Here is a 20968-nt window from a genome sequence, read left to right on the forward strand (position 1 = left end):
ACATTGAAAAAGATTAAAAGCTGGCTTGATGAAGCTGAGGATCATATCAGTGATTTTGAAGACAAGATAGAAATAAACACTCAATTTGAGCAGCAAAAAGAAAAAAAAATACTGAAAAAGCATGAGCAGAGTTTAAGGGAACATTTGGATAACATGAAATGGAACAATAACCACATCACAGGGGTACCAGAGGGAGAAGAAGGTGAGCAAGGGATAGAGAACCTATTTGAAGAAATAATGACAGAAAATTTTCCTAACCTGGTAAAGGAAAATGTCACACAAGTTCATGCAGCACAGAGGGTCCCAGTCAAGAGAAACACAAAGAGACCCACACCAAGACACATCATAATTAAAATGGCAAATGTTGAAGACAAAGAGAAAATCTTAAAAGCATCAAGAGAGCTCCCATAAAACTGTCAGCTGATTTCTCAACAGAAACACTACAGGCCAGGAGGGAATGGCATGAAGTATTCAGAGTAGTGAAAAGCAAGGATCTGAAATCAAGACTACTCTATCTAGCAAGGCAATCATTCAAAATGGAGGGTGAAATGAAGAGCTTCCCAGACCAAAAAAAAAAAAAGGTTAAAGGAATTTTTTTTCATTACCACCAAACCAGCATTACAAGAAATGCTAAAGGGACTGTTATAAGAAGAATAGAGAGAGAGAGAGAGAGAGAGAGAGAGAGAGAGAGAAACATAGGCATAAAGAAAAAAATGCAATAAATAAGTACCTCTCAGTAATGACCTTAAGCATAAATGGATTAAATGTAATGTATATATTTCTATTTATTCAAAATCAACATTGCTTATACATATTTTCAGTAAGGTGCCCATTTTTTTTTCATACTAACAAAAGAAAATGTTAACTGTATACTTTGGTCATAATCTCACCACTCTGCTCACTAGTGTGTATTTTTCTCTTAGAAGAACATGGAGTTTGTTTGTAAAAGCATCAGGAGAGAAAATAGGAAGCAGAACAATAGCCTCAGAGTTTTTTATTTCATTGTTTGTTTTTTGCTCTTATATAATTATAGATAGCATATTTTTGGATGGACTTATTAATAGAAGCAAATAAAACAATACAGTTTTTCCCATTGGTTTTTATGCATAGCCCCTTCATGCCCTGTTTTCTAGGATAGGTTAAGAATAATAAATGTGGAATAGGTATACTTTTATTGATGTGTATGTGTGTACATACATATTTATATATACAAATAAAATTTAAGCATAACCACTATTACACTTTAAACCTTTAAAATTTTCTGCCTGTTTTTTTTCACTTAACATAAATTCTGAGAGCTTTCCCATATTCATTAAGATTTTCAAGAACATGATTGTCAAGGATGGTATAATCTCCTATCATAAGTCATGCACCATAATTTATTATCGACCAAAACTATTTCTTTTGAATACTTAAACTGAGGTTGTAAAAGTTTACCACAAAAATAGTCATTTGTTTCTATGCTTATTACTAGAGGCCCAGTGCATGGATTCATGCACCAGTGGGGTCTCGCAGCCTGGCCTGCGCCCTGTTGCAATCCGGGGATCAGGCTGAAACCGGCAGTCCAACATCCCCCAAGGGATGTAGTAGTGCATGAAGCAGCAGGCACTATTCTGCTCATCCCAACAACACTGTGCCTGCCGCTGCCACCATGCGGTAAGCTCACTGAGCGGCCCTCCTGCTTTGAGTGTCTGCCCCCGGTGTTCAGTGCACATCATAGCAACCGGTCAACCGGTCGTTTGGTTGTTCAGTTGTTCGGTCACTTAGCCTTTTATATATATATAGATGTTTGCTAGGATGGGTATTTCCACAAAAGACCTTTTCTTGTGGAGAGATGGGAAAACAGAGAAGGGAGGATCTCTGTACTTCCTAGCAGCCTCCTCTCAGTATTCTTCTTCCCACCTGGCTGTGCTTCTGAATGCTGCCCCCTCGGAGTGTTAATCTGTGTGGAAAGAGAAGAGAGGAGCTGGTGAGGGAGGAGCAGTAATGGACTAGAAGGCCTTGGGACAGGCAGATGTAGAAATGGTTCCTGTACAGTTAGAGAATGACCAACGTTTCTTGTTTTTTAATTTGTTCATTTTATTTTAGTAAAAGCCTATAGGTCTCAGAGTTAAACCCTGATGAGGAGTATGAATGAAAATCTCTCTCTGTTATCTTTGGACTTTCAGGTCTTATTCTGGTTCAGAGAATGAGGCATGTTGTGTTTTATTTAGAAGGTGCTTGTTCATCTGATACCATCTAACAAGCAGTGAGTAGTAGCTCACCACTGAGACTTTGGGATCATGTCATCTTTGACTTTATTTTTAGAGTTGTGACCCTATTAATCTATTTTTATATTTTCAGGCTATTACAGTAGGAATTTTAAAGGGGCCATGTCAGGCTTATCTCATCTGCTGTTACAATAACCAAAAAATGTTACTGAAAACACATTATAAAAAGTTCTATATTTCATAATTTTAGTCTATTAATTTATCCCTTATTTTGTTGCTTTATAGTAATAGGACCCAAGTGCAAAGTGATAGGTAAGACCATGGTTGTGTAAAGACATAGTCATCACCATAGCCCTTTCATGTCTGTGGTAACCTCAGAAATGTAAAGTTGTATTAAGTATTTTATTTTTTTAATCCTCACCAGAGGATATTTTTTCCACTGATTTCTACAGAGAGAGTGGAAGGGAGGGATTGTGGGAGCACAGTCAACTTGAGAGGGGTGAGTAGCCTGGAAAATATTTGACTAGTGGGACTTTCCTTGTACAAAGCAGAAGGGCATTGCAGATGTGGTAAAGAGAGTCCTTAAAGCCCCAGAAGTCCTTCACATCCTTATCAAAGGACAGTTTCATTGACAAAAGTCTCATCACTGGGATCTGTCACTGTGCTCCCATTACCTAGTAATCTTTTTTTATAAATAAAACTGTTCACATACACCTACCAACAGAAACCCCAAAGCATGTAACACCTCCTTCGCCTACAAAAGTGGTTGAATTCACAACCATCTTCAGTGAACTGAAGTCAATAACACTTGGCGAGTCAATTAGAAAGTAGAACTGCTGTGCCAAAAACTATTAGAAAACTGTTGCTGAGATCCTTAAAATATCAGGTCAAACACAAGAGCCTCAGACCTTTTACTCTCGGAGAGTTGGGAACAGCATTGAATTGCGCTGGTTTCTGACCATTCCACCTTCTAAGCATTCCTCTTCTAAAATCACTGGACCTTGTACTATGAGCAGCCATAGTAGAGGTTAATTTTCTATCACTGATGTTGTGTCTATTATTTGCAAAATAAAGTTATTCTATTTAATAATGTTCCATTTTGTGCATATTTGAAAAGCCTTATATTATTTTCTTTGTGGATTCTCTTTTCTTCCCGATTAGCTATGTTCAGTATACAAAGAATATAGGCAATCAAGCTGACTTCAAAATTAGCTAAAAAATTACATATGATGAAATGGATGGATAATCTGTGCAGATTTGTTTGCAATGAGGCAAAGGCTTGGAAGGCTGCCTCCAAAACAGCAATGCTTTTTAAAAACACAATGCCCAGAGCATTCCACCACTAGGATCATCTATATTTTGTAAGAAGCTAAAAACCCTTCCAGAGTTGCAGAACCAAATCCTTAAAACATACATAGAGATACATCCATCTTAGACCTTCGCACTTCGAGCCTTACTCTCAAGCAGAAAGGGGGAACAAACCTCGAGGCAAATTATACTGAATTCCCAAAAGGAATGTTAAAGATAAAAGAAGAGTGGTGGTATTTGGTACAACACACTTCCTCCTGCTGACCCTGAATGAGTCTCTTTTCCTCTCACTCCCCTCCTACACCTACACCTTGTGCTAATTTATCTATTGACTATATATGCACTAGGTCTGTAGGTTACTTAATGACCGAATTGGTACACTTATATCCTGCTTTTCACACATTAAATAAAATAACTTTGTATCTATCATTAGCCTCTAGTATTGGAAAGAGAATGAGGAAAGTTTTCCCTTGAAATATTTACTTTGAAAATATACCTTAGGCAATTCTTTCAGTAAAGAAAGGTTTCATAGGTTCTGATTTAAAAACTTAGTATTTGAGCCCTGACCGGTTTGGCTCAGTGGATGGAGCGTCAGCCTGCAGACTGAAGGGTCCCGGGTTTGATTCCGGTCAAGGGCATGTACCTTGGTTGCGGGCACATCCCAGTAGGGGACATGCAGGAGGCAACTGATCAATGTTTCTAACTCTCTATCCCTCTCCCTTCCTCTCTGTAAAAAATCAATAAAAAATATTTAAAAAATAAAAAAATAAAAAAAATAAAAACAGTATTTGATAACCAAGGGAAATTGAATTAACCTCATTAGTCTGTTAATATTTAAAATGAGGGTATTAAAAAGTATTTGTGCCAGGCTGGCATGGCTCAGTGGGTTGAGCATTGACCTGTGAACTAGGAGGTCACAGTTCAATTCCAGGTCAGGGCACATACCCGGGTTGTGGGCTCCATTCCCAGTGTGAAGTGTGCAGGAGGCAGCCAATCAATGATTCTCTCTCATCATGGATGTTTCTATCTCTCTCTCCCTTCCTGTCTCTGAAATCAATTTTTTAAAAAAGGTATTTGGACCCTAAATACAGGATGGAGCAAAAGTAAATTTACAGTTGTGAGTACCTGAAACAAGGAGTTTATTCTTGTATTATTATTTATTAACTAGAGGCCCGGTGCACAAAAATTTGTGCACTCGGGGGGGAGAGGGGGTCCCTCAGCCCAACCTGTGCCCTCTCGCAGTCTGGGACCCCTCAGGAGATAACAAACTACTGGCTTAGGCCTGCTCCCGGGTGGCAGAGGCAGGCCCAATCCCTAGGTGCAGCCCCCGGTCGGGCTCAGAGCAGGGCCCATCAGGGGGTTGAGGAGCTCTCCCCTGTCACACACAGAGTAGGGCCGATAGGGGAGTTGGGGCACCGCCCCCTGTCACACACAGAGCAGGGCCGATCAGGGGGTTGGGGCACTGCACCCTGTCACACTCAGGGCAGGGCCAATGGGGAGGTCATGGCTCTACCCTGTCACACACAGAGCAAGGCCCGTGGAGGGGGGTTGGGGCGCCACCCTCTATCACCCACAGAGCAGGGCCGATCAGGGGGTTGGGGCGCTGCCACTGTCACACTCGGGGCAGGGCCGATGGAGAGGTTATGGCTCTACCCTGTCACACACAGAGCAGGGCCCGTGGGGGTGGTGGTGGTGTGCTGCACCCTGTCAAACACAGAGCCGCAGGGCAATCAGGGGATTGGGGAGCTCCCCCCTATCAGGCACAGAGCAGGGCTGATCAGGGGGTTGGGGCGCCTTCCCCTGTCACAAACAGAGCAGGGCAGATAGGGAGGTTGTGGCCCCACCCCCTGTCACACACAGAGCCGCAGGACGATCAGGGGGTTTGGGCGCTGCCCCCTGTCATGCACAGAGCAGGGCATATCGGGAGGTTGCAATGCCACCCCTAGTCATGCTCAGGGTCCAGCCAATTGGGGGTTGGGGCACTGCCCCATGTCACACTCAAGGCAGGGTCGATAGGGAAGTTGCGGCGCCACCCCCTGTCACGCACAGAGTAGGGCCTATAGGGGAGTTGGGGCACCGCCCCCTGTCACACAAGAGCAGGGCGAATCAGGGGGTTGGGGTGCCACCCTCTATCACCCACACAGCATGGCCGATCAGGGGGTGGGGGCGCCGCCACTGTCACACTCAGGGCAGGGCCAATGGGGAGGTTATGGCTCTACCCCATCACACACAGAGCAGGGCTGATCGAGGGGTTGGGGCGCTGCACCCTGTCACACACAGAGCTGCAGGGCGATCAAGGGGTTGGGGAGCTCCCCCCTATCAGGCACAGAGCAGGGCTGATCAGGGGATTGGGGCACCTTCCCCTGTCACAAACAGAGCAGGGCGGATAGGGAGGTTGTGGCCCCGCCCCCTGTCACACACAGAGCCGCAGGGCGATCAGGGGGTTTGGGCGCTGCCCCCTGTCACGCTGATCACAGTGCTGGGAGGCATATTACCCTTTTACTATATAGAATAGAGGCCTGGTGCACGGGTGGGGGCTGGCTGGTTTGCCCTGAAGGGTGTCCTGGATCAGGGTGGGGGTCCCCACTGGGGTGCCTGACCAGTCTGGGGTAGCAGATATACGGCTAATTACCATGTTTCTCTTTTATTAGATAGGATTATTGTATTATTTTCCATACATACAAGTGTAAGCTGACTTTTGCCCCACCCTGTATATGTAATGTATCTGGCATAGTGATCAGTGATGGGAGGAGGCATCAGTAGCTGTTATTAGTGGTACATAAAAAATGGCAGCTATTAGTATTATCATCATCATTTCTAAATTCTTCAGGTCAGTAGATTAGTTTTTCTCTATTTCTTCTCCTACCAAGGTCTTATGATAAAATGTGTTATTAACTTGGAATTTGGGAAGGAATATGTATTTTATAAGAATTAGCTAAACTATACATTTATGTAAATTATCTACACTAATAAAAGAGAAACATGGTAATTAACGTACGACCGCTACCCTTCCCATTGGCTAATCAGCATATCCTTATGCAAATTAACTGTCAGCCAAGATGGCGGCAGGCAGCCATGCACTGAAGTGAGCAGGGAGGCTTGTTTGCTTCAGTGACTGCGGACGCCAACGTTCCCCGCCTACTTTGCCGGCCTCTCAGCTGCAAGTCTAAGCAACTATGTACTATGTTGCAAATAAGAAGCTAAACAAAACCCCAAAAACCAACCGGACTGAAAGCCAGCCGGACCGCAACATTGTATCGATGTTTTCAGCAGCAAGGCCTCAGAGCTAAAGCTGGCCCAGAATAAAAAAAAAAAAAGAAAACAAGGAGCGGTTGGGAGCTTCAGTCCCTCGCCAGCCGGAAAACAGCCCTCAGCCCCTCACCCAGACTGGCCAAGCACCCCAGTGGGGACCCCCACCCTGATCCAGGACACCCTTCAGGGCAAACCAGCCAGCCCCCACCCGTGCACCAGGCCTCTATTCTATATAGTAAAAGGGTAATATGCCTCCTGGCACCGGGATCAGCGGAGCAGCGAGGCTCCCGGTACCGGGATCAGTGTGACAGGGGGCAGCGCCCAAACCCCCTGATTGCCCTGAGGCTCTGTGTGTGACAGGGGAAGGTGCCCCAACCCCCTGATCAGCCCTGCTCTGTGCCTGATAGGGGGGAGCTCCCCAATTTCCTGATTGCCCTGCGGCTCTGTGTTTGACAGGGGGGAGCTCCCCAACCCCCTGATCGGCCCTGCTCTGTGTGTGACAGGGTAGAGCCATAACCTCTCCATCGGCCCTGCCCCGAGTGTGACAGTGGCAGCACCCCAACCCCCTGATCGGCCCTGCTCTGTGGGTGATAGAGGGTGGCGCCCCAACCCCCCTCCACGGGCCTTGCTCTGTGTGTGACAGGGTAGAGCCATAACCTCCCCATTGGCCCTGCCCTGAGTGTGACAGGGTGCAGTGCCCCAACCCCCTGATTCGCCCTGCTCTGTGAGTGACAGGGGGCAGTGCCCCAACCCTCCAATTGGCCCTACCCTGAGCGTGACTGAAGGTGGCATCGCAACCTCCCGATCCACCCTGCTCGGTGCATGACGGGGTGGTGTCCCAACTCCCCAATCGGCCCTGCTCTGAGCCTGACCAGGGGCTGCACTTAGGGATTGGGCCTGCCCTCTGCCACCCGGGAGCAGGCCTAAGCCAGCAGGTCGTTATCTCCCGATGGGTCCCAGACTGCGAGAGGGCACAGGCCGGGCTGGGGGACCCCCCTCCCCACCCTCCCGAATGCACAAATTTTTGTACACAAGGCCTCTAGTATTTAATAAGAAAAAATTAGATATTGGGATTTGAAAGACACGAAACTTCTTAGTCTTTTATTTTTCTCCCTACAGAGTGTATTAACTACTACAAAGATAGATTTGGATTAGATGTTGTATAGACAACTTTCACTCAGTATATCCAAAAATGGACTCACTCTATCCTTTCTCACTTCCTCTCTCCTTCTCATACTCTTTTTTTTTTTTTTACCTCATTTATTCTACATACATTTATTGGTTACCTACTATTTCCAGGTACAATACTAGGGTGTGGACAAGCAATCATGAATAAGATAGTTACAATCCTTGTTCTCATACAACTTACAAACTAGCTAGTAAGACACTTTCAACAAATGAATTACAGAAGTAATTATTCAAAATAGAGTGACGAATGTGATGAAGGAAAGCTCAAAATTTCATACAAATAAATAACATGCAAATAAGATTAAAACCTTTCTTAGTGTAGGGATTGATGGGAAGAGTCATGGATGCCAATCCTGAGCTGAGAGACATGAAGGATGAGCTAGGGGTGGAGAGGTTTCTAAGCAGAGATATCAGAATTTTCCCCAGACTTAGCCACTATATATATATATATATATATTTTTTCCCCAGACTTAGCCACTATATATATATATATATATATATTTCCAAACACAATCATCTTCCCAGTCACCCAGGCCTAAAATCTTCACATTGTCTTTGACACTTTATTCTTTTTTTGCCTCAACAAATAATCAGTTTCACAATTTTCTTGATTCAGCATCTTCGTTCCTCTGTTCCCATGAATAACTGAATTCCCATTCTCACCACATGAGTTAAGTTCTTCTTTACATTTTCCCTACAGTGTGATTTTGGGGTGGTTTTATTTTCCAAAACTCATCTTTTCACCTTCAGTATTTTCCCCTTTTGTAGCCAACCATTCCTTCTATATGCTGCTGCCAGCTAACAACCTGGAACACACTTCTGATATCAACTCAGAGAAGTTTAATGGCATGTCAGCTTATAAAATAAAATCTGAATTCCTCAGCATGCTATTCAAAGCTGACAATGCACTGACCCCCGTCTCTGTTTCAAAGCTTGATTTTCAGTCCTCCCTTTTATGTCTTCCTGCTGGAACCATACCCTCCACATTCTAAAGCTTTCCCACAACCAGGCCTTTGTCTTGGACTCCCTTCCCCTTTTCTCTTATCTGCTTAAGCCTGTTTTTTCTCCATGTTCTTGCCCAAATATCCACCCTCCAGGATAATTTTGCATCTTTCCACTGAGGGTAATTTTCCTTTTCTCTGAATTCTCAATATGACTAGATTCACAATATGATAGCCTTTGTCATCTCCCCCACTGAGTAGAACAATTTAGAGAGAGGCAAAGGTATAGCCCTTAATGAGCATGAACTCTAGAACCAAAATGCCTAGATTCAAATCCTAGCTTCAACACTTCCTACCTGTGTGACCCTGAGCACATCACTTCAATTCTCTGTGCCTCATTCCTTTTCTGTAAAATAAAACTCCCTACCTTATAAGGTAGTGTGAGGATTAAGTGAATAAATTGTGCCCAAAAATGCTTTAGTGTCTGGCAGTAATACTGTATAAATATTGGTATGATCATGCCATTATTTTTATCATTTACATGTAATATCTACTCTTCTAAATTATAATGAGGGCCAAATCCACATCTGATGTGTTTTTTTTTTAACTTCTAAATCCCTTACTGCCTCACACAGGGTAAATTAATAGTGAATGTATGAATTAGAATCACAATGATTAGTGAACCCTAATTGGACATTTCCAGTAGTTTATTTTGAAGATAACATTTTCTTTATTAAATTAGCTAAAATAAATCATTGAGCAAAAATTTAATTATATAAATTTTCTGTGTGTAAAGCACACCGAATATATGGAGAAGTGTGCCTTCTCTGATTTTACATTTGATTCAAGGAGACACTCATATAGATAACTGTAATATAAGGTAATATAGAAAAAGTATATACTCAAAAAGTGATTATAGGAATTCAAAAAGATTGGCTGGAATGATCAGATAATAATTTATTGAGATGATATGGAATGATAGTCCAAAGAAAATGGAACGTTTAAAACACAGCTTACATAGATCAACTCTCCAGATAATATTAGCCAATACTTATTGAACATTCACTATAACAGACACAGTATTTATTGCATTTAAACTTCAAAACAGTCTCATATAGATGCATTGTTGTGTTCATTTTCTAAGTGGGAAAACAGGCGTAGCAAGACAAAGTTACATAATTTCTCAAAGCCATGCAGCTAATAAAGAAGAAAGCCAGGATTGGAACTCAGGTGATTGGGTTCAGAACCTGTGTTAACCATCACATTGCAAAATTAGAGTTTTTACTATTTGCTGAACTGTTTCTAATAATACATTTTATTAAGTTCACTGGATTTTATTTTTTATTAATTTTTAAATTTGCATCTTATCTATGGATGCTAAAAAATTTTTATTTCATATCTGATCAACTCAGTCTTTCATTTGCAGTAAAAATTTCTCAAATTCTTCATGTGTGAAATAAAAGTTTGAAGCTATATCAGTAGTCCCCATACGATTCAAGAGCAATTCTTTCTTTCAAAATAAAGTTATGCCAACTTCTATGTTATAGTTGTTCACCTCTCATTCACTGTTAGGTGTGCAGTAGAAAACTTCACAATAAGTTATAGGATTTTGCAATCCCCAGAATCCACTGTGCTAGAATAATCTCTAAAGCCATTTCTAGTTCTCAACACTAGGTCCCTATCTCTCTAGTTCCTAATCTGTCATGTCTCTCTGCCATAAGAAGGCATGCATATGCTCCCTCAATCCTTTAAAATTCTTTTAAGTTTTCCCTATTTAGCCGAAACCGGTTTGGCTCAGTGGATAGAGCGTCGGCCTGCGGACTGAAAGGTCCCAGGTTCGATTCCGGTCAAGGGCATGTACCTGGGTTGCGGGCACATCCCCAGGGGGGGTGTGCAGGAGGCAGCTGATCGATGTTTCTCTCCCATCGATGTTTCTAACTATCTATCTCTTTCCCTTCCTCTCTGTAAAAAATCAATAAAATATATTTAAAAAAAAAAAAAAAAAAAAAAAAAAAAAAAAAAGTTTTCCCTATTTGTTTTTCCCCTAAGCTTTCTCTTCTTTCTTTAGCTCAAATTCCTTAGTAAACAATACAACTTATTTTGCAGAACTCATAATTAATAGTCATCTATTGTGAAAGGAACTGTCAAAAATACATGAGCTAAAATAAAGCAATACAAAGTTACAGAACTTAAACTTGTTTTCTGAAAATAGTTAATAAAAGAAAAGTTTTTATATCAATTTTCTGGTAGATTAAATTCTAAAATTAAATCTTCACCTGTGTGTTCAGCAGATAACTAGTGAATTAGAAAAATAAGAACAAATACCATATATACACAAAGGAACATTATCTTCTGTTCACACTTATGTTTACCTTTCTTTCATTTATTTCTGACACTTTTGCTCAGTATTTTTTCTACTCCTTGAGAATTTAACCCTAATATTGACAATACTTAGTTTCATATCTTCATATAGTAGAAACATTTAAGAAATACCAGCATGGAATTTTAGGGAATATCCTTCTTGGTACTGCTGGAGACTGGACTTCATTTGCAAGACATCAGCAAGAAAATGTCAGCACTCAACCCATGTCCCAAGTTATGCTTTATGTTTTCCAATATTCAGATCTTTGGAATGCAAAGCCAAAATGACCCTCTGGGTTTTAGGAATTGGTATATTTTTCTGTTATGATGTCCTTGCTTTCAACAGAATCAGTTCAAGCCAGCTGCGTCAAGCAGAAAAGTATAAGCCTACATTTTCAACAGCATTAGTCCTTTGGCACTGCATAAGACTCCTTCCACAGGCCAAATCAATTCATATTCTATGCAGGCTGGCTCAAAACCAGGGGGGCAGCATCTGAAAGGTAAAACATGAAGTGCCTTGCTTATACAGGGTGGGGCAAAAGTAGGTTACAGTTGTGATTCATGAAGCAGAGTTAATTCTTGTATATTATTTTTTAGTTATTGAATAATTTATTAATTGTATTATTTCCCATACAAACAACTATAAACTTACTTTTGCCCCACCTTGAATATGCCTTTTGGCCATGCCCCGGAATTGGCCATTTGTTCCTTTGTGTCCCACTGAACTTGCAGAGGTGTTTCTCTCAGCTACTTTAATGCAGTTTCTTGTTTATATGTCTCTCTTCCCTTTCGCATTGCCTTTGTATCCACGGCATCTAGTATATAACTCCTGGCTCATAGTAAATGCTTCATTAATGTTTGTTGAATGAGAACTCTGGAGTAAGAAGCAAGAAGTTAGCAAAGTGGTTGAACCAAGTACTAAGTGAAGTAATAACTATGGAGCGGTGGACTGATTGGGCATGTGCCCTACAGGCTAATCCTCTCAGGGCTATTTCACACCGGGGATGGGTGTTGCCAGAAGTGTGGAGGCAGAAATATGAAATGTTTCAGATGGAAGTCAATGGAAACTAGCCTGGTTGTCCCATCTTGGAGAGTTAAAGGAATTAAGTTTCGACATACCAAAGACTTAGAAACAATTAATAGAAACTGCTAAAAGTTAGAATTAAACCATTTAGAATTGATTTGAAAGCAATAGGAAGATTCCATAGCTCTCTAACTTGTCCAATGAATGATCCAAATAATATTTTAAAGTTTTAATTAAATGAGTGTGTACTTATGTTACCATTTATGTGTATTAAACACCAGATTATGAAATATTGATTTTAGTCTCTGGGTCATCAGTTGATCCTAAGGTTTCCTTCTTTCTCTTCTCATCCCGCAGGTTGTTATTTTATACTTTGAGCCGAGCACATTTCGTTGCATTCTCCTAAGATGGGTCCGTCTTCTCGGTTTTGCTACTGTTTACGGAACTGTCACTCTCAAGCTTCACAGGTTAGTATGTTTTTTTTAGTTTTCATCATCATGGGAGGATCAGAGTGTTTGGCTTAGCATGTAATTGCAAGCCGTGTCAGCCAATTAAATGGTTCAATTTCAAGGATTTAATAATAAGATGATCTACATTTTTTTTATTTTTGAGGCAATACGTTTAGGATTCCCTAGGAAAATATTTAATATAGTTGAATTTGAATAGCATGCTTTAATCAAATGTGCCATTGGCATTGGAAAGGTTAATTCTGTATAAAAATAAGTTTAGAATGAATGCAAAACGGTATGGACTAGCTAAGAACAGGAGTAAATACAGTTAAAATAATAATGCAGGTGCAGAGCTACCAAAGAACCTTATGTAATACAATTCAGTCATATGCTTATTTGACTAAAACTACTGTCCTCCATTCTCAAGTTCCCTGTCCCGGGGTAAGCCTGCCGATGTTCTGTGGGTCAAATTGAAGAAGAAAATAGTGTTTCTGGATTTCCTCCTTGACCAATATGTTCTAGTAAATTGGAGAATACAGTACTGTAAATTACCTTATACTTCATTTCAAAGCCACCTACGTTTTAAAGTGTATATGACAAATATGAGGAATAAAGAAGCAATAAAATAAATTACTATCCACAAAAACTAGGGCTGACTGGAAATGATTCCAGGGCCTCCCCTACCCCTCTTTCCATGTTTTCTCAATGTCGTGGCGCCAAAAATCTTAGGACAGAAAATGTTTCTCCTGGAGGATAAAATTGTAGTTCCATAGAGGAAACCCTTTATTCTGATCGGCTGTAAAGCTGATTCGACTACCACAATAAGCCACAATATGACCATAAGTTTTTCTCAATAAAAGTATTTTAATGTGGCTCATCCCACAATTTATCTTAGTTGCCATAATATGTGTTATATTTGTCTTTAAATCATCCCCTTCCAACTTTCTTTAAATGCGATTGTGTACTATCTACTACATACTCTCCATTTTATTTCCTTTTGAAGAGGGCTGTACTTATTTACTGGGAATGCTTCAGGTTATCTTTTTGGAAAAACTGTAAATATCCTTAACTCTCAACATATCAAATAGTACAAAGAATGTGGGATTGGATTTAAGAAATCATACCCCTGAAATCTATATAATTGTATTGACCAAAGTCACCCCAATAAATTCAATAAAAAAGTTAAAAAAATCATAGGCCCCTATTTCCTAGAAAAGGAAAAGATTAGAGCAATCTCTAATGTTCTTTCTGATGCCCACTTTATTCTTTCCACTTCACAGCACACTTAGCTCCTTTGTCCTTCTATCCTTCAAGTGCCTACTGATTTCCATTTCTCACATAAAAGCTATTTTTCAACTGGTGCTCATTCACAAAAGAGAGAAATTGACCGCTTAAAATAGACAATAAGACTTCCAGAAATTCTGAATGAATGGGTGGCCTGTTGAGACATGAAAATGACCTCTGTCCCTATGAGTCTAGCACTTAGCATTTACTGGGTTTGCTTATTTAATTATGTTCTTCATGTTTACCTAATTTATTTTCTTTTTGAAATGTGGGTCTTACCATTGGATCCCCAGATTTTAGCACAGTGACTGACACATAGGAGGTACTTAATACATATCATTTGATGAGTGAATGTATAAAATGTCAGCTGCAGACTTAGAAGCTGCTTCCATCACTTCTCTACACATGTAATACATCCATATTCCCTTACCTCACTATATGTCCTCAAGTAACTGGAACACTATGGTTTGCAAGATGATATTTGGTGGGATGCAAATACAGTATTCAAGAGCAGTGAATCGTGTAATGAGAAAACTACTTCTGTTCAGGTTCTCTTTCCATCTTCTGGAAAAATTAGTGTGGAGCTAGTAGGTCTTTAACAGGAGAAAAATTAGTGTGGAGCTAGTAGGTCTTTAACACCTGCCAAGCAGTTGCTAATCTTCCTTTGCAACCAGGAGCAGATCAAGTCAGACTCAGAGCTTCCCAATGCAATGCTATCTAGATGAAATTTATTAATTTTGTTTCACTGTATTTATTTGCATAGTTATTTTCTATTTGTAGGCTTTCAGTTTTTTATTGAAAGTAGCAATATAGAGTTTTCTTTAAAATATTTTAAAGCAATTAATAAAAGTTGATTTAAAGTATATATTTGCTGGTGTGCAGATATAGAGAGAAATCTTGAGGGAGGTAAACTGAGGATTAGAATTTAGGAAACTAGATTATTTCATCACTTTTTTTGTTTATTTTAAAGACAGTAAATAATCTCTTTTCTCTCTGTGTGTGTCTAGAAGTCATTGCAGTGAATAATTACCTAATTGTTGGCTTAAATCTAGTAGAAACTCTTTCTAATTTAATGAGCTGAGTTATTCTTATCCTGTCAGAACCATATGGCTTTATATTATACTCTGTTCTTTTCTACATTGCTTAAATTTATCTGATTCTTATATTAAGTCTATTAACTGAACAGTCAGCTTTTCAGAGGAATGTGAACAACCTGATAGAAGTGACTGGCTGAGCCAGCTTTGTATCCCCTGTTCTTAATGATGCACCTTGCACCTCTTATATACAGTTGACCCCTTGAACATTGCTAAGGTTAGGGGCACTGACCTCATGAAGTTGAAAATTCAAGTATAACTCTTGACTCCACAAAAACTTAACTACTGATAGCCTACTGTTAACTGGAAGCCTTGCCAATAACATAAAGTCAATCAATACATATTTTGTATGTTATATGCATTATGTACTGTATCCTTACAGTAAAACAAGCTAGAGAAAGGAAAATGTTATTAGGAAAACTAGAGGCCTGGTGCACAAAAATTTGTGCACTGGGGGGGGGGGGGGGCGGGGGAGAGTCCCTCAGCCCGGCCTGTGCCCTCTCACAGTCTGGGACCCCTCGGGGGATGACCACCTGCTGGCTTAGGCCTGCTCCCCGGGGGATTGGGCCTAAGCTGGCAATCAGACATCCCTCTGGCAGCTCGGCAGCCCTCGGGGGATGTCCACTTGCCACCAGGGAGCAGGCCTAAGCTGCAGTCGGACATCCTTAGCGCTGATGAGGAGGCGGGAGAGGCTCCCACCACCACTGCTGTACTGGCAGCCATCAGCCTGGCTTGTGGCTGAGCAGAGCTCCCCCATGTGGGAGCTCACTGACCACCAGAGGGCAGCTCCTGCATTTAGCGTCTGCCTCCTGGTGGTCAGTGTATGTCATAGTGACCAGTCATTCCCAGTCTTTCTGCTGTTAGGGTCAGTTTGCTTATTACCCTTTTACCATATAGGATAGAGGCCTGGTGCATGGGTGGGGGCCAGCTGGTTTGCCCTGAAGGGTGTCCCGGATCAGGGTAGGGGTCCCGCTTGGGTGCCTGGCCAGCCTGGGTGAGGGGCTGATGGCTGTTTTCAGGCTGGCCACACCCTCTTTAGGGTGGGTGTCTCCACTGGGGTGCCTGGCCAGTCTGGGTGATGGTATGAGGGCCGTTTTCAGGCTGGCCGGCGACTGAAGTTCCCAGCCTCTCCTTTTTTTCTTTTTTTTTTATTCTGGGATTTATTTACCTTCTATAATTGAAACTCTGTTGCCATCACTGGTGCTCCCAGCTCTGAGGCTGCAGCTAGCTGAAAGCAGGTATCCGGGGTTTGTTTAGCTTCTATAATTGAAACTTTGCTGCTTTTGGAGCTCAGAGCCAGGCCATGGCAGGTGGGGAACCTTGGCTTCCTCCATCACTGGAGCAAGCAAACCTCTTGCTCGCTTCAGCTGTTTGGCTGCCAGCTGCCATCTTTGTTGGCAGTTAATTTGCATATCTTGCTGATTAGCCAATGGGAAGCGTAGCGGAGGTACAGTTAATTACCCTTTTGTCTTTTATTAGATAGGATAATAAGAGAAAATACATTTACAGTATTTGATGAAAAATAAAAACAGCTATAAGTGGACCCATGCTCCATAAACCCATGTTGTTCAAGGGTATATTGTATTCAAGGACTTGTTAAGTGAATAAATGGGTGGATGGTCATAATGAATGGGACTACAAGGAATGTTCCTGGTTGGGGTCTCTCTGAGAGTCAAACAACCTATGTCCCTGAAGAATGAACTTCTAAGATTTTGTAGTAATACTAGAGGCCCAGTGCACAAAATTCGTGTATGGGGGGAGGTCCCCTCAGCCAGCCTGCACCAACTCCAATCTAGGACCCTTTGGAGGCTATCCGACTGCCGGATTAAGCCTGATCATAGGGATCGGGCCTAAATCGGTAGTCGGACATCCTTCTCACAATCCTGGACCACTGGCTCCTAATGGCTCACCTGCCTGCCTGGTCACCCCTAACTGCCCCCCCGCCAGCCTGATCACCCCTCACTGACTCTGTGTGCCAGCCTGATCACCAATAACTCCCCCCCCTGCTGGCCTGGTCACCCTTTACTGCCCCCCTGCTGGCCTGGTCACCTCCAACTGCTGCCTTTTGCCAGCATGGTCATCCCTAACTGCCCCCCCTGCCGGCCTGGTTGCCCCCAACTGGCCCCCCGCCAGCCTAGTTGCCCCTCACTGCCCCCCTGCCAGCCTAAATGCCCCCAACTGCCCCCCTGCCAGCCTGGTCACCCCAAACTGCCCCGCCTCTGCCAGCCCGGTCACCCCATGCAGCCAGATTGTTCAGTCATTTGGTCATCCCTCACTAACCCCCCTGCTGGCCTGGTTTCCCCACACAGCCTGCTTGTTCAGTCATTTGGTCATCCCTCACTAACCCCCCCCCCCCACACACACACACCGGCCTGGTCATAGGCAGCCATCTTGTGAGGGCATGAGGGTTAATTTGCATATTACCTCTTAATTATATAGGATGAAAGGAAGACACAAATCCTAACAAGTCTGAATTTGTATTCTAATTCTGCCATTAACTATCTATTCAACCAAGAATAAATAACTTGAACATCTAAGAATCATTTTTTTTTCACCTCACCTCTGAGGTTATTATAAAGATTAAGCATGATGGGGATATATGTAAATATATCAAATTGGGGGTTTTATTGCAAACCACAGGTAGTGACTATGTCTAAATTAAGCAAAAAGCAAATTCATTGGAAAGATATGAGAAAGTCACAGAATTAAAGGGAAAGCTAAAGAACCAGGCTTTAGAGGACTTGACCCAAGGTAGATTGGGGGATCGGTAGCCTGAACAAAGATAATATGTTGTGAATTCCATAGACTAATTTTCACAGGAACTTCATTTCTTATTTCAAGATTTTTAAAAAAGTAAATCCTACCTCTCTAGGCAGAGAATTTTAAGGGAATTATCAGTAGTGATATATAAAATGACAGTTAAAGTCCCTTGAGAATAGGATAGCTAAGAAAGACTTGGTTTTTGTTTTAGTTCACTGAAGGCTTAGTAAAATTATTGATCATTTCTTTCTTCATGTCCTGGTCTCTCACTGACTGATTGTAGTGTTTACAGAATCCCAGTAGCTCTGAAAACTTGAAGCAAATATGAAAAAAGAACAGGCCCTCACTCTGTCCCACAAATAATACTATTAGACATGGGAACTTTAAGGTTTCATTCACTTTTACCAAATCTCCCACTTTTGAGAGTCATACAGCCAAAGACTATCATGCTCATCCAAAGGAGAATTGCAAAAGAGCCCTTTGTTAATTAACAGTGCAATATGGGAGTGTGATAAGTAGGGGGAGGAGTGAGAGTGGCCCTCCCCTTCAGGGAGGAATATTTTTTCACTGACATTTAGATCACCATCCCCTGGTGGTAATAAAAAGTAGACCAACTTTTAATTGTCTTTATTATTGCCTAAATTATTTTACAGACAAATGGGCCACTTTGTTACCTGTACCCAGGGCAAACCAGTCCCACTGCCCCACCTCACTGACAGGCCATTCATGTAAAACGATTTATTTTAATCTTATACTGTTTATTCCTCTTTGGAAAAGGAAAGAAGGAAGGTTCCAGTAGCTCAATATGGATCATAAGGAAAAATAGACTGAAATGGGCAAAAATGAAGAAGGTTCATTTATAAAAGGGAATTTCATTCAGTAGCCATAGATATGTTTGACTTAGATCATTAATGATGTAGGACAGATCTAAACAAACACCTAGCACCTGCAGGGATGGATGGATTCACAAAATACTTGCCAAGCTGGGTTGGTTGGTTGGTTGGTTGTATGCTGGGCAGGTGGGTTGGTTGGTTAATTGGTTATCAGTTGGTTTTAAGAAACTTGGAAAGGCAATAGGCTCAGAAAAGCCATGTATATTTTCAGGAGGCAAAATGAGAAAATGTTTTAAATGAAAGGGGGTAGAGAGAGAGATTAAGAAACAATCCTAAAAGAACATTTTTCTATTTCTTTTAATACAGTTTTTAAAAATAGATTGCCTTTTTTGTTTTCTAAGGCTAATACAAGGGGAAAAAATACTTTTTGCACTATATTTAAAATGAATATTTAAGCAAGCTGTGAAAAAGCCTTCTTCTGGCTCTGGACTAGGGATTTTCATTTTATGCATTATTCAGTACATATTGCTCTGGATACAGCACAATACATGGCAGCTTTCTCTATTGTGTTCATTAGCACCAAATAGTTTACACTTTGTGGGAATGTGTGTGTGTGTGTGTGTGTGTGTGTGTGTAATATATATATATATATATTCATCCCTAATAAATAATATATAAACAAATACATATATTCAGTTCCTAATAAATTTTGAAAAGTAACTGGGAGATATTTATTTATTAAGTATATTCTTTAAGGATACATAAAATACAGCAAGATATCCTAAATATTTAAAAGGGCAAAATAAAGAAAAATAAGTATGCTGCTACATAGAAAAGCTAAAAGTTCTTAGTAAAATGAAGATTGTCTCATTTACCTTAACTTGTGATAACCACTGAGTGGCAGGGAATTTGAGATGGAGCTTGGGACAAATGCCTGAAAAACAGTTATTAGACTTTGTCTATTCAGTACAGGTCATCTGCCTTGACAGACCATTGACCAAGGTGTTAGTTAGCCCTCATTTATTTAGAAAGCCAAACAAATAACAAACTTTGTTTTTAGGTGTCTAAGCCAGTGTCTTCTAAAAGACTTCTTGCATTCATCCAGGCACACAGATTAAGGCTTCAAATCATGACCCAGAGGTTTTTAACATGAAACAGTTTTAACACTTTTTTAGCCAGTTACCCACCTCAGTCAAAATAATAGATCAAGAAAGTGGTCTTTGGACATGTAGCTGTGTACATTGCTTTTGACTAGGAAACGGGAAGACTTGCCCTATGGGTGCTGGTAATGATATGCACTTCAGGCATATCCTCTACTGAGCTCACTGCGATTTCTCATCTTTACTGGCTGCCTACCTTCAAGTGGAGAATTTCTTATAGTGACATTTCTTAAGAATCACACTATCCCAGAGAAAAGGATCTCATTCTTTATCTTCTGAGGAAAATCTCTTTCCCTGCCAGCAAGTGTACTATTTGGACAGTGTTAAAGAAAAATTCATTCTGACACTTCTCATAGAATTCTTAAAGAATTCAGGGGAACAACTATAATGGGAGTTTTTGAATAGGGGAAAGAGATTTGGCTCTACTCTGAATACAAGGAAAAGTGGGGATTTATAGTCAAGGAGCAAGGGACAGTTCAGTTGATGGAAAAGTAAGAGGAACCATCAGGTGGAAAAGAAAATTTCTGGCTAAACCAACTTGTCAGGCAGGGTGATTTCAGATATCAAGGGCGGGAGATTCTTGCTAAACTGACTTATTTATCAATGTTCTTGTTAAAACTGGGCAAAAACTGGAAAGAATAAAGGTTGGGACCAGCTGAGGAGAGGGCTTGGAGGAGCCCTCTGGCTTCCATGGTTTCTTATGATAGATTAGTTCTTTTTTTAAAAAAAACAACTTGTGAGTTGTTTATTTCTGGAATTTTCCACTTAATATTTAGTTCTCACTATTACTGACAATGTCTTGTACATGCTAGGTGGCTCTTCTTTGGCTGCTTTTTAGATTTTTTCTTTGTCTTTAGCTCTCAATGGTATGATTATGTGTCTTACTGTGGATCTCTTCCAGTTTATCTTACTTTGAGTTACTTGAGCTACTTGGATGTGTAGATTCATGTATGTCTTCAAATTCTGGATGTTCCATTATTTCCTGTGTTTTTGTGTGTTTTTTCCTCCTATCTTTCTTGAACTCCCATCATGTGTATCTCAATATTCTTAGTAGTTTATCATAGGCCCTTTAGGCTTTGTTCATTTTATTTTCTTTTTTGCTTC

At 41.1% G+C, this 20968-nt stretch overlaps 1 protein-coding gene across 2 annotated transcripts in view; it reads left to right on the forward strand.

The window, feature by feature from the left end:
• The window catches only part of GPR158 (G protein-coupled receptor 158), a 377074-nt gene that overhangs the window by 319371 nt on the left and 36735 nt on the right, over positions 1–20968 (forward strand). For both annotated transcript variants that reach the window (XM_070432941.1, XM_070432950.1), the window contains one exon: positions 12642–12751. In XM_070432941.1, coding sequence (XP_070289042.1) covers positions 12642–12751 — 110 coding nt within the window. The remainder of the gene's footprint in view (positions 1–12641; positions 12752–20968) is intronic.

The sequence above is a fragment of the Myotis yumanensis genome, unplaced genomic scaffold (assembly GCF_028538775.1).
Source record: "Myotis yumanensis isolate MYYU_CA2020_CCGP unplaced genomic scaffold, mMyoYum1.0.hap1 SCAF_1, whole genome shotgun sequence".
Taxonomy (NCBI): domain Eukaryota; kingdom Metazoa; phylum Chordata; class Mammalia; order Chiroptera; family Vespertilionidae; genus Myotis; species Myotis yumanensis.